The sequence below is a fragment of the Megalops cyprinoides genome, chromosome 6, assembly GCF_013368585.1.
Source record: "Megalops cyprinoides isolate fMegCyp1 chromosome 6, fMegCyp1.pri, whole genome shotgun sequence".
Classification (NCBI taxonomy): domain Eukaryota; kingdom Metazoa; phylum Chordata; class Actinopteri; order Elopiformes; family Megalopidae; genus Megalops; species Megalops cyprinoides.
The window spans coordinates 13,994,840-14,007,869 of NC_050588.1; the positions used below are offsets into that span (position 1 = coordinate 13,994,840).

Sequence of the window (13,030 nt, forward strand, 5' to 3'; positions counted from 1 at the left end):
AGCAGCACTTCATTAGTCAGAACAGGGCCGTACTGGTGTCACAGCATTCAGCAGCACCGCTGCTCCCACGCTAACAAGCACAAGCAAATGGAATACACAAGTCCCACACTGGCTTTGATGTCACCATAAAACTTATTCTGTTTCCATCTCTTTTTCAGTAATGTAGAAACCATGTCAACTACCCATAGCCAAGAGTCCATCCAGGCAAATTTTCACCGGCCTAGAAACCTCATTTGCAGCTGGTTTACTTTAGAGGGGAAATCACACCCCCCCCCCCCCCCCTCAACGCCCCCTCTGTCTGAGGTAGGGCAGCCAGACTATCCCAGGAGTGACTACAGCCCCCCACTCACCCACACCCCCACCCCACTTGCACCACAAGGGTCGCCCGCACTTCTGTGTCTGTTCGTTCTGAGAGGAAATGACATCACTGCTAGGGAGAGAGGGGACACATGAAAAGCTGGTGGGGGGGTTGGGGGTGGGGCTCATGCCATATCTAAAAGACCCACCATAATTTACGAGGGTGCCTAGGCCAATAAAAACTGTAGGTCTCCTCTCCATTACTGGGCTCTCTCTCTCTTCTAGCTCTGGTTTTGATGGGTTCTGCATTAAAGCCACACGGCCGGCGCGGTTCGGCTCGGGTTCCTTTGCCGCAGCGTGAGCGATTGGCGGGAACTCCCCTGCGATCTGAAGCCCCAGAAGCACTCCAGCACCTCTGCCCGATTTTGTTACACGTAACAGATCCGTGTCCCGCAGACAGACATAATGAGACAGAGAGCCATTCATGGGTTCTGGCAGGCGGCGGGCTCAGGTGGGGGATGGGGGGGGGGGGGGGGGATTGCTGGGAAGGAGAGTGGCACTGTTTCTCCCGTGCCCCTTGTGACACTGGAGCTCCTCCTGCCTACACAGGGGAGCGACCCAGCCCTGAGTGCACGCATGATGCACACACCTCCAGAAGCCACGGGCTGAGCGTGACAGCGAAATTCACCCAGCAGGCCAGGTAGGGTCTCATACGAGGCCCCAGGTGCACGGCTCCTGGCGGAAAGACGAGCCCAGAGCTGGCAGGCGAGAGAGAAACACACTCGGGGCGCTCTGGTCAGGTCATCGGATCACCGGCGAGGAGGAGAGTGACCTAAATAAAAGCTGTTTTCCATGGCCGGCGGCCTGAGAGCGTGGGCAGGTCCTGAGTGAGCGCATTCAGCAGATGCACTCTGAGATTGTGCGATGAAATAAGAGGCAGGGCGCAGAACTGGGTGTGTTTTTCCTCACTGGCTGGGTGATGGAGTTGTGTTACACTCACCCACTGTAAATGCCAAGCCGGGGCTGGGCATGTAATACTCTCTGACTGAGCAACGGAGACAGGCAGGCGTAATGATACTCACTGGTTGAGGAATGCAAACAGGTATCGCATGATGACCAGGGTGTTGCTGGGCAGAGTCAGCAGGACCTTGCGAATGTGGACCGCTCTGTCCTGAAGGCTCTCCTTTGCTGCGCGCAGACAGAGGGAGAGATACAGTTACCGTTTGGTAAGATAGTATAGTACAGTGAGGATTGCAACCGTCACGTATACACTGTAGTGTATAAGCTGGAGGGAATAAGCTCTCCTCTAAGCTGAAGAGTGTTGTCCAAGTAAACAAACTCCTTGCAGTAAAGATGGTGGACTGAGTAATTACAGGGCTGGGCACACTTACACACACAGGAAATGAGGTCATGGAAGACTTCCTTGGGAAAGAGGGCGTTCTCCAGCCCCCGGAAGTAGAGCTTGAGAACCCCTGCAATGGAATCCATGTCATGGTCATTCTGGTCTCCCGCCAGGGGGTCCTCACCTGTAGACAGAGAGAGACAGTGTCACCTTTCTAGTTGTGGACAAGAGCGTTACTATGACATCAAAGAAACCAAAATTCCTCCATTTCACATTTCAAGCTGTGAACTATTTGTTAAATTATGACTCATTTCTACTGAGCATATTATGTATTTAATTAATCTTTGTATTTAACAAAGAGTCTTATATTCAATTGCTGTGACTATACAGTAATGAAGTTCTGCTGGGGAACAGCACGGATTACAATTGCCTCCCATTTCCTCCCTTCTTCTCCTCTCATGTTGTCAGAAACCATCCTGGGTCTGTCACCAACCCTGTCACCAACCATCCTCATGACCAAGACTCTTTCTAAGTGGAAAAAACCTCGACTTGCAAACACTCAGGCCGTGACATGAAGAATACAGTGGCTACAAACTTCCCTTTCCTAAACATTTCTGTTCCCTTGATACCCAAAGAGGCAGGAAAAATAGGTCATGACACATGAGTAACCTGTTTGTTTTCACAGCTGAGCACTCTTTTAGGCAATAAATTTAGGCAATGAATTATTTTTATTGTTTGTGACAAGAATAAATATCAATATTTGCTTGGGCACTTTCAAACTACAGGATATACTGATAGGTGAGAGAGGACCCTCCTCTCTCTGGCTGCTCTGAGCTCTATCACTCATAGACAGCCAGGGTTTAAGGACCTCCGGGTGGGCCTGTGAGGAGAGAGCTCTTACCCCTCTCGAAGGCGTTCTTGATGTCATTGACCTCCACTTGTGAACCTGAAACTCGGAAGATGCCCTCGTGGTGCAGCCCTGCCCCACACGGAAAACACACATACTCAGACGTGCAAGGGCAGTAACAGAATATACACATTACATACTGTATCACTCCTGGAAGCTTAAATACTGTGATGTTTCCCTCTAGCTCAGTGAGGATAAACCTAATCAAAACTACCATATGCAAAACAGACTGATTCAGACAGGGTTAAAACGACTTAACTCCCCTCCACCAGCTGAAGAGTTCTGTAGCTCAGTACTCATACGGTAATTGTCACATTGTCAACTGAAGTGCAAATCTGAGACAGATGTACAAAGCAAAGTATTCAAGAATATGTCTGCGTTGCCTGCGTGGGTACAGGTTATGACTATGTACAGTGTAAGCAATATAGTAGAAGCTGCAATATCAATTATGCTAAAAAATTAAGCCACACGTTATGTTGCTGACATTACAGTAGTTATAAAATAGGATATCGGGACAGTCTTCCTTCATTTGTTCAGACAGGACAGCAACAAAGTGCACTTAACAAAAGGCACTTTTGGTAGGGGTAGGGGCAGTAGCGACAGTCAGGTCTAGACAACGTACCGTGCCGGCTGATGAAACGAATACAGCTCTCCACCATCAGGGGGATGACTTGGCTGGAGTCCTAAAACAAGGAAGGGGGGCGGGGGTTGAAAATATGCACAAATGGTCAGGATCAGGAAAAAAAAAATCCCTGGACATTTTTGACATGCACGAGCAACCTTTATGAACAAACGCTCTGTTAAAAGTCATAAAATCGGAATAAAAATATTTGCGAAGGGATACGAATGTCAGTCGGTAGATGTATGAAATCGTTTCAGGCAAAGGTTTCAGCTTTGCGGTAACGTGTGCTGAGGGGATAGACGGCCACGGAAACAGGCGGTTGCTAGGAGACCGCTTCGTTTCAGTCGGGAATCGCTGACTACGGGAGGATGAGGCCGTATTTCACGGACCTTCTGAAAAATGAGCAGCGAGTGTGTCAGAGTCTGACAGGTTGTCAGTAAATCACGCAGCGTGACAGCTTTACTCTTGCTAAGCTCTTTGAGAGCACTGCACCGGACACTGGAAGCTAGGTCATTACGAAGCTTAATTTCGCTTTATTTCCCTCCTTAATTTAATTTTGGCGCCCCCCAAAAAATCAGATTGCAACAGACCACGGTTAATTCTGTCATGAACAAAGGCTCACCATCAGGCTTAGCTTTTCATTTTGTTTTTGTATTTGATACGAATCTGTTTTTAAAGCTCATATAATCATTTTGGAAATAGTGGACCACTTTCCTTTGTTGGAACGCTGTTTTCCAGCATAAAATTTATAGGTGAAGAAAAAATGTAAACGACACATTGGTATAGTACAAAGGCATAAAAATGACACTAGTTGCCCACTAGAGGGAAGTATAAGCGTTGGAGCGTTGAGAATGAAAACAGGCTATGTATTTTGAGTGCGAGTCAATAGTTTATAGGTTCATTACGTTCCCCCCCTCACCCCCTTTCCCTCCTTCAAAGTAGGTTACTGGTCAGAACTTTTCCCGCGGCAGTGCTGTTGTGTTTAGGTGGAAAGAGGGGGCTCTAAAATTAACCGAACGGCACAGACGATTGCAGGGTGGCACTGCCAAGAGCACATACCAGCATCCCGCTGAGACGCACACACTGAGGCTCTCAGACCCGCTTTCTGTGACTTTCTGTCACACTCCCTGACCCATATCCTGACTCACTTCATTACCATCTGCAGGAAAATGACCTTCCTTCTTTCTCGGGGTACTCTGCACACAGATGTCCAAAGTTAGATTGCCCTAACCGTGTCTAGGTCAATGGACCCGGTTCTTATGAAGCTATTCACTGAAGGGGTAATTAATGAAACAGCCAGCCCCTTCTAAGACAGCTGAATGCAGAGCACATGAGTTGCGCTTTACTCACAGACTGCATGATGGAACTGTGATATGCTCAGTGAACAGTGGATGGAACAGTGCTGTGCTCACAAACTGTGCGACTGAATCAGTCTGACTCACAAACAAGTAACTGCACGCAATCGTGCGCACACACACACACGCACGCACGCACGCACGCACGCACGCACGCACGCACGCACGCACGCACACACACACACACACACACACACACACGCACGCACACACACGCACGCACGTACCCACACACACACAAACACACACACCCACACCCACACGCACGCACACACACACGCACGCACACACACACACACACACACCCACACACACACACACACCCACACACACACGCACGTACCCACACACACACACACACACACACACAGAGCTGATGGAGGGATGAAATTTACCTGCTTCCGCACCGTTGAGCTCCTCCGTCCGCTAATGTTCGTGGGAGACAGAACAGAAACAACAGGCCGTTATTGCGAGATTGGCTTTATTTTCCTAACTGCAGCAGTCACTTCACAATGCTCCCAGCCACGCCACCACCCGCTGCCTGAAGCCATTAGGCTTCTACAAATTACACCCCTGAATAGGAGCCTATTTTTAAACATGTCTCCGAAAATAACATGTGCTCAAACATACAGCGCGTCTTCAGCGGTTTCAGAACCACTGAGACTTCAAGCCTCCCACATAAGGGAGGGGCTCAAACTCCTTGCTTTCATAAGTCCGATAACAATTTCAGCTGAGAAATTAGCTCAGCCCCTATTTTTGGTCTTCATTCTTGCTGAGATACTCAGACAACAAGTGACACATCTGCAGGCATGTCAGAAAGGAATTTGATGAGTTGACAGTTAGGAGTTATTGTACACGGGGTGCAGGTGGCAGTGGTTCAGTTTGTGATGTGTTAAAATTCTCTCAGTGCGCCGCTGTAGGACACTGTGGTGCTTCCTGAGTGACCCTCACACTGGAAGTGCTGGCACTGCCAGCCACACCCAAAACCTGGGCAAAAAGATGCCCTAATCAGAGATGAGAGGAAACGGAAGAACGGCATCCTGAAAATACCCTGAGGTGTGTGTGTGTGTGTGTGTGTGTGTGTGTGTGTGTGTGTGTGTGTGTGTGTGTGTGTGTGTGTGTGTGTGTGTGTGTGTGCTCGTGTGTCCATGAGCCAGTCTGTTTCCTTCCTTCACCACGCCTACCTGGCTAGACAATAATCAGTCTTCTGGCCTAGAGGGGAGAAGAGAGAGAGAGAGAGAGAGAGAGAGAGAAAGAGAGAAACCAGTCAGTTTGCTGAAACAGAAACAGGACTCAAGAGGAAACGGCCACAGCTGGACATGAAGCGTGGCAGAAGTGACCAACTTCCCCCAGACAACTGCCCCCCACCACTCCATCCCACTCCAGAACTGTATTCCCTGCTGCGACCGCTCACCCCCCCCCTTCCTGTCGCACACACATCCCGTAGCAGATCCCCCAAACCCCACGCTCACAGCTGCAGCACCGCTCCAACCCCCCGAACACTGCACGCGCTCTGTTCACTCTGGCCTGATTGGCAAACCATACGTGACTCAGTCTGCACACAGGCCCCCGCCGTCTGCCAAAGCTTTACATAGAGGGGAAACAATTTCATGACACCACCGCGCAGTGGTTTCCTCGGCTATCATTATAGAACAGCAGACAAAGATTAAACCAAAAAAAAAAAAACATTTTATGCAAGGTGCTGTGCTAGGGTGGTTAAGTGCCAAAACAGAAAAGGAGAGCTTTTCGTCAAGTTCCAAATACGGATTCTGGATTCATAAGAACCACGTGCGTGTCCACGTTCCACTCTATAGTATTCATGGTTCTATCAGGGAAGATTTAACTCCATAATCGTGTGAGGGAGATTTTATAATTTCCATTGGAGTCAGATCAGAGCTGAAAAACAGACTTGACCCAGGGGTGCCCAGACACCTAGAACACTCTAGAAGCAGAGCAGGCCCATGTGGAATGTTCAGAGCTGTGATCCAATCAAAGCCAGCATATTGTGGCTCCACCAAGCTTTGGGGTGGACAGTGTGCTTCGGCTCAGCGAGGACACCAGAGTGACTCAGGGATGTCATGTGACCCTGTCTGGGCGGGAGGAAGGAAGTCCCCCCTCAACAATTCTGAATACAAGAATGGAGCCTCACAATGCAGACTGACCTGGGACTCCATTACTCACTGCCAGGGGAATGCATTAGCATGTGAAAAGGCGGGGAGCGCTGACCCAGGCTCCACGCTGAAGCGAGGTCTTTTTACTGTTCTTTCCCTCCGACAGCAGCAACTAATGAGATCACTACCCGCTCTAAGCACCCCCCCCCCCTCAACAAGCTCTGGAATCTCACTGCCTCCACCCCCCCACGCAACCCCCCCCCCAACCCACGCGGATGACTCACTCTCTCCCAGCGTTTTCTGGATCAGGTCATGTTTAGCCTGCAGCTTGGTGATCAGGTTCCTGCCCTCCAGGAACTCCTTCAGTTTCTGTAACGAAAGCAGAGGGGAAAATGAACATCTGGCAGTATCAGGCTAAATGACCAGAGAAGCGGCTCACACCGGTTAGCGCCGGGCAAAACGAGCAGGGGGAAAGCAACCGCTCGGAAGCGTCGGGGAAAAACGGCTGGAGGAACGGCAAACAGCTGGCGGCCAGGAGCAATACGACTGGAGGAACAGCGAACAGTTGTGTACCGTCGGTTAAAACGCCTGGAGAGAGCTGGCCTAAAACCTGCTCAGAAGCCAGCAATCCGCACTGGATCTGACAAGCGCTGAGCACTTTTCAAAGGGTTCCCCGGGGGGGGCGGAGTGAGGGACTCCAGAGTGTGCAGTGCGATGGAGGGGAAGCTGAGGATCACACAGAGAGGTGCCTATGTGGGTGGGGCAAACCCCTCTGTGCCTCTGTACTCTAGTTCACTTTATTTGCTATAAACACAGCAATGTTAAAAAAAAGTAAAAAAAAATACAGGTACATGCAAGTCAGGTAAAAAAACCACCCCTAATCACAACAATACATACAAGAAACAGTGTCAAAGAAGGTAGCATCAGGTAAATTTGGCAGTAATCGTCTTTCCCCATTGCTTTAAACCCTTGCTACAAACAGCTGCAGGTTTTACCGTAAGTCCCTTACTCAAGCCTACAACAGCAGGGATCTGAACTCGTTACCAGCATGGCTCACCCCAGGCGCCCCCCCCCTCCCCGCCCCCCACACCCTAACCGCCCCCCCCACCCCCCGGCACCCTACCCATCCCCCCCACCCTCCCTGCCCCCCGGCACCCTACCCCATACTGTACCGTAAAGTAGAACTGCTCCGTCTCCTGCTGGTTGGCCCTCCTCTTCGCCAGGCTGGGCTTGCTCATGAAAGACTCTGACACTGTCGACTTGACCGACTCCATGGAGTTGCTGTGGTGGAAGCAGTCAGTGACATCAAAGTCCTCTATGGTCACCATGTCCTGGATGGTCTGCAGGGTCGCCTCCATGGTCTTCTTCACCTGGGAGTGGAGGGGGTAGAAAGAGGAGAGAGAAGAGACCGGTCAGGCCTCTGTCAGCCTGTCCCTCACTGCCACTCAGGCGATCTGAGCTGGACTGGGCTGCGCAAAGTGAAATGGTGGCAGTGAGACCGGAGGTGCTGGAGCACACCAACACTCCTGACACCTTCTGCTGTCTTCTCACACTGCCGGCCTCCATAAATAAACTGAGATAAACACGTCCGGTTTAAGCCACAGGGAACACTGATTTGCTCCTGTCCAGCCCATGTGCCAACAGACAGAAGAAAGGATACGCACTAATGAAATGTGTTGAAGTGATGAAGTGATGCTATGATTGTGATAACAGACAGGTCTGTCACAAGAGAGAAGGCCCCTGGCAAGGCCTGCTTTGGGCGTGTGTGTGCGTATACAGACCTCGTCGTTCTCTATCCGGAGGGTGGACAGGCGGGACTGAAGCTGCTGGCACCTCAGCAGTAGCTCACCCTGCAGGGGGGGCTGGGCGCACATCTGTCCCATCTGGAGAAGGGGGGGGGGGGGGGGGGGGGGGGAGAGAGAAACATTTTCAAATTCTCATTAAAAACTGGCTGTAAATACCTGCATCTGTAGCTGAGCCAATCCCTTCATATGGCAGTGAAGCGTGCAGTCTGTTAACAGCGCAAGCCTTTTCAACATACACACACACACACACACAGAGATAACCAGAACATCCAGACACCCAAAAGAAACCTTTCAAGCAGAGTTCTGCAAACACATCTTCTGAATACACAAGGAAACTACAGTGCAAGCAGGGCAGAAGAAGATAAACTGTGTAATTTAGAGCAAAAGAGCAGGAGAGATTCAGACACAGATTTAGATTTTAGGGCATTTAAGAGTTCTGAAGGAGTGTTGCACTTTTAGACAGACTGACACAAGAAAGTATCGTACTTCAGCTTTGATCAATTTACCACAACTCGTTAAACCAGACAGCCTTTTACAGACTGCCAATCAACAGATGATTGTCCTATTCCATTAGGTGGCGGTGAGTAAGCCGTCCCCATATGGCACCACACAAGGAAGCAGGCCAGTTAATGATACCTGAGGGCACTCTTTCACGCTCTATTCCCAGGACTGGTCTGTCCGGGGGCCTGGAGGGGTATCTGCAAAGCTCAACGGCTCCCGCTGCCAAAACGCTCTCTCACAGCTGGAGTGCTCGGCTGTCTGGCGACAGGCAACATCTGGATGCCCCCCCCCCCCCCCCCCCCCCTTCCCGCCCCACCCCCCCGTGGTAGCAGCAGCAGCAGCAGCAACTGGTCACACTCCAGACGGCTTCACTCTGCAGAGACCTCCACAGCAACCACCTGGTAGCACATGTCCCGCTGTCCGCCTTTCACCGCCAAGCGCTGCCCGGGACGCTGCCATTTCTAAAGCGCTCCCCTATTACGGCGGCCGGTTATCTAACCCTAACAAGCACCACTACTGCCCGTTCTGTTCTGGATAACAACCACCCTCCAACCCCCCCACCCTCCGCCCCCGCCGCTGCCGTTAGCCCCTCAGGCGTAAACAGTCAGGAATAATGAGGCTGGAGATACGATGACAGCGGGTTTGAGTAATGGAGATCACGAGACCCCCCCTCGCGCCCCCCCCCCCCTCTGGAACGTGTTTGGAGCTCCAGGGCACGGGCAGCCATCGCCGTCTCTCTTTATCGCGCCTGCATTCGCCGCGGTCTGCGCGCGCATGCGTGCCTTTTCTTCTGCTGCCGTTTGACAGTCAGCCCAGGCTTACGTCCATGTTAAAATTACACGCTGCAGACGGCCCCGCACAGACAGAGCTGGCTGCCTGTTAGGACGGCAGGCTGAGCAGAAGAGCGTGTGGAATGCTCCAACGGGTCCAGCGCATTCCGGAGGCCTGTGGGCCCCCGCGGAGCGTCCCGTTGTGCTGGGGCTCGGCCGTGCGGTGCAGGTCACAATCCCTGGCAAGACTGACGTCCCTGCTATGACCCAGGGCACTTGACCTCAATTCCGACGTCAACAACACCAGAACAGGCTGGCAAACCAATCGTAGTATCATGATCCAAACCTTACACCTCAGCTCGTGGCCCGCTGCAGAAACCTGCACCCAGCCCCCCGCCCCTCGGAAATCTCCGGATCACTACCTGGCTATAACAGCACAGCTGTTAGCCTGGTTAGAAGTTTCTGCCACCGCTTTGCCCTCGAATACGGTGCTCCACCCACAAATCTTTGCAAGCGACAGCCCTTCTTTGCAGCTTCCCAAATCTTGCTGTAACCCAGGCCCGCCCCCTCCGGCAGACCCTCCTCCTCCTCCTCACCCCTACCCTCCTTCCCGTAGCTTACTGTGTCTCCCATGTGGGACTGGAAGTCGAAGCGCATGGGGGGGCAGAAGACGTTGTTGTAGGTCTCCATCAGGCGCTGTTTGTCGCTGTTGGCCTCCAGGTTCTCCGCCGAGTTCTCGATGGTCTCCAGGCCGCCGTGCTTGGACGACTCCACGTTGAACTCGGCCGAGAGGTAGGTGCGCAGCGCCCGGTTCAGGCTGGCGTGGTAGCCCAGGTCACAGCACTGGGGCGGGGAGAGACAGCCGGGAAGGGGGAAGGTCAGTTACCCTCACCGCACCGCTATTAGGCTGACCCATGAGTGCTCACGTTGGCCGGGCCACACCGTCATTCAGCTCATTCTGTCATTTCAGCTAATGACAGAGCGCAGCTAAAGAGAGAGCGGAAAAAGTACTTTGCGCTGAGAGGAGCTGTTATAAATATCACCACCACCACAAGGTTCAAAATGGCCCTGTCTATTACTGTTAATGTGGATGCTGTCTACACTTTGAAGCATCAGGGTCCCTTTCTGTACGGCTTCAGCAGCTAAACGTCAGGCCTACAGTGAGTCCAGAACTGAAAACCAATGTAATGTAATGCACTGTATCTTCACAACACCACCGTAAACAGTCTATCAGTAAAAAAGATGAAAAGCTTTCATTATTCATGCTTGCTTCTCCCTGTAGCGTAGCTGTGCTTCAACACAGCACACAGCACATGTCATGACCTCCGCATGGCGAACTCCTCATCCCCCGGTAACCAGCTCATGATTGGCTGTCTGCTCCCCATTGGCACAGAGAGGGGAGGTGCGGGTTCGATTCATATGTATGCAAGCAGGCCGCCCCAGAGAGCGTGTGTGTGAGGCCTTCAATAAAACATGGCCGGGCTGCCTCTCCCGGGACTCAGTGTGAAGGAATGGAAATAACGGGATGACTTTACTCCCGCTTCTTCTCATTACTGATGCCGATGTGCAGTGAGATCTACTCTGCGGCACTCGTTCAGGCGGCAGGCTCTCTACCTGAAGGTGCGGGCGGCCAGAAACCAGCTACGGAGATGTCTCTTGAAATAAAATCGTAGTGGGAACGCCAGGTGTTCCGCAGGTGGGCCTGCCGAACCAAATTCCAAACTAACTTGTCTTCCTCCCAGAGAGTTTCAAGACATTACCAGCTGATTCTGAAAACATCAACCCCATTATATGAAGAGCAGGTGTGCTATGAGGTAACTGTGAGGTGCATCACTGCGGTGAGCGGACAGAGACTGGGAGAGAGACAGAGAGAGGGAGAGAGCGCTTACGTCGATGAGGTCGGAGAGATCGTGGATGTAGTACTTGAACACGCAGGAGTTGGTGGCCTCCAGCGCCAGGAGGTACTCGTTCCTGGCTTTGATGGCCTTCAGCTTGTTTTCAGTGTATTTGGCTTGGCGCTGTGAGGAGAGAGGGAGAGAACAGAGACGGCACAGAGCTGTTAGGGCGGCGAAGGGAGAGGGGCGGCGAGGGGGCTTAGTGCTGACAGCTCTGCTGGAGAGAGATGGGAGCCTTCAGCCGCTGCTGCAAACCTGTGCCGCTGACATTTCTAAATACTGTCTCTAGGAGGAACCCCCAGCCTTTTCCCCTCTCATTACATGACATTATTTGCAATTAGCAGGCGCTCTTATCATGAGCGACTTACATAGGTTACAGTTTTTTACGATACCCATTTATACAGCTGGATATTTACTGAGGCAATTGTGGGTTAAGTACCTTGCCCAATGGTAAAACAGCAGCGCCCCAGTGGGGAATCGGACTGGCAACCTTTTGGTTACAAGTCCTGCTCCTTACCGCTATACTACACTGTCGCCCCAGTAACTGCCCTCTCAGTATATCTGAGGACGGACAGAGTGACTGGGAAAGCGTAGGACTGATTCGGGAGTGATTCTCCTCGCTTGTTCTGTTGACAGATGGCAGAATCAGAGTGCTCTGACTGTGTTTGACAATGTCATGGGGGTTGACACATGACACAAGGAGCCACGTCTTCACAGATAACCGCCCCCTGCCAAAACTGTGCCCAAAATAATAGATGCATAGAATACTTCTCAGGGACAGTGGCCAGTGTCATTTTCTGCCACTTTTTGCAGATGACATGGTTTGGCTTTCAATGGCCACCTTGAATCTGCGCATCAGCATCAATAATTAGAATGTTGTGCATTCTTCCCAGATCAAATGAGAAAATGGCTATAGATCCTTGACATCACTTCCTGATAAACTTGAGATCCAGCATGACTCATTAATATTCTGCAAAGCCCTGAAAGTGGTGTTCTGACCCATCAGTCAGTGCTTTACCATTCTGATAACACTCTGTGTATTAGTCTAACAAGAGCTTAAAATTAATCACAAGTTTTTTGGAAAAGGTCAATCGGTCCAAGAAGTTTTAAAGCCAGGAAGATTTGTTTTGGGTTGTAGACCGTGCATATAAAGTAGTCAGCCTCTGAAGACTGATTATTTATCGTCTCTTCCTGCCAACCACTTTCCCTTTAGTTGCTTACTTTTCGAGGGAAAGCTCAAGGTGGCCATTGAAAACCAAACCATGTCATGTGCAAAAAGTGGCAGAAAACAAAGCTAAACGAAGATCTCCATATCTTCTCATTTCTGTATTTGATCATTTGCTCCTGCTAGCTAACAGGAAAGGAAACTAGGATTACAGTTTTTTTAATCAACATTTACAGCGGAAGGCGCGCATACTTTTGCTT

The 13,030-nt window shown here is 51.1% G+C and overlaps 1 protein-coding gene across 4 annotated transcripts in view; it reads right to left on the reverse strand.

Annotated features, from left to right (window-relative positions):
* srgap2 (SLIT-ROBO Rho GTPase activating protein 2) overlaps positions 1-13,030 on the reverse strand; it is a 100,747-nt gene that overhangs the window by 11,988 nt on the left and 75,729 nt on the right. For all 4 annotated transcript variants that reach the window (XR_005005012.1, XR_005005011.1, XM_036530302.1 and 1 more), the window contains exons 7-17: positions 11,600-11,728; positions 10,332-10,553; positions 8,416-8,517; positions 7,807-8,004; positions 6,919-7,003; positions 5,708-5,735; positions 4,919-4,949; positions 3,169-3,229; positions 2,541-2,618; positions 1,689-1,823; positions 1,380-1,485 (exon numbers count right to left, since the gene is read on the reverse strand). Coding sequence is in view for 2 of the 4 variants with exons in the window: in XM_036530302.1 (XP_036386195.1) it covers positions 1,380-1,485; positions 1,689-1,823; positions 2,541-2,618; positions 3,169-3,229; positions 4,919-4,949; positions 5,708-5,735; positions 6,919-7,003; positions 7,807-8,004; positions 8,416-8,517; positions 10,332-10,553; positions 11,600-11,728 (1,175 nt within the window). In the remaining 2 variants the exon portion in view is untranslated. The remainder of the gene's footprint in view (positions 1-1,379; positions 1,486-1,688; positions 1,824-2,540; positions 2,619-3,168; positions 3,230-4,918; positions 4,950-5,707; positions 5,736-6,918; positions 7,004-7,806; positions 8,005-8,415; positions 8,518-10,331; positions 10,554-11,599; positions 11,729-13,030) is intronic.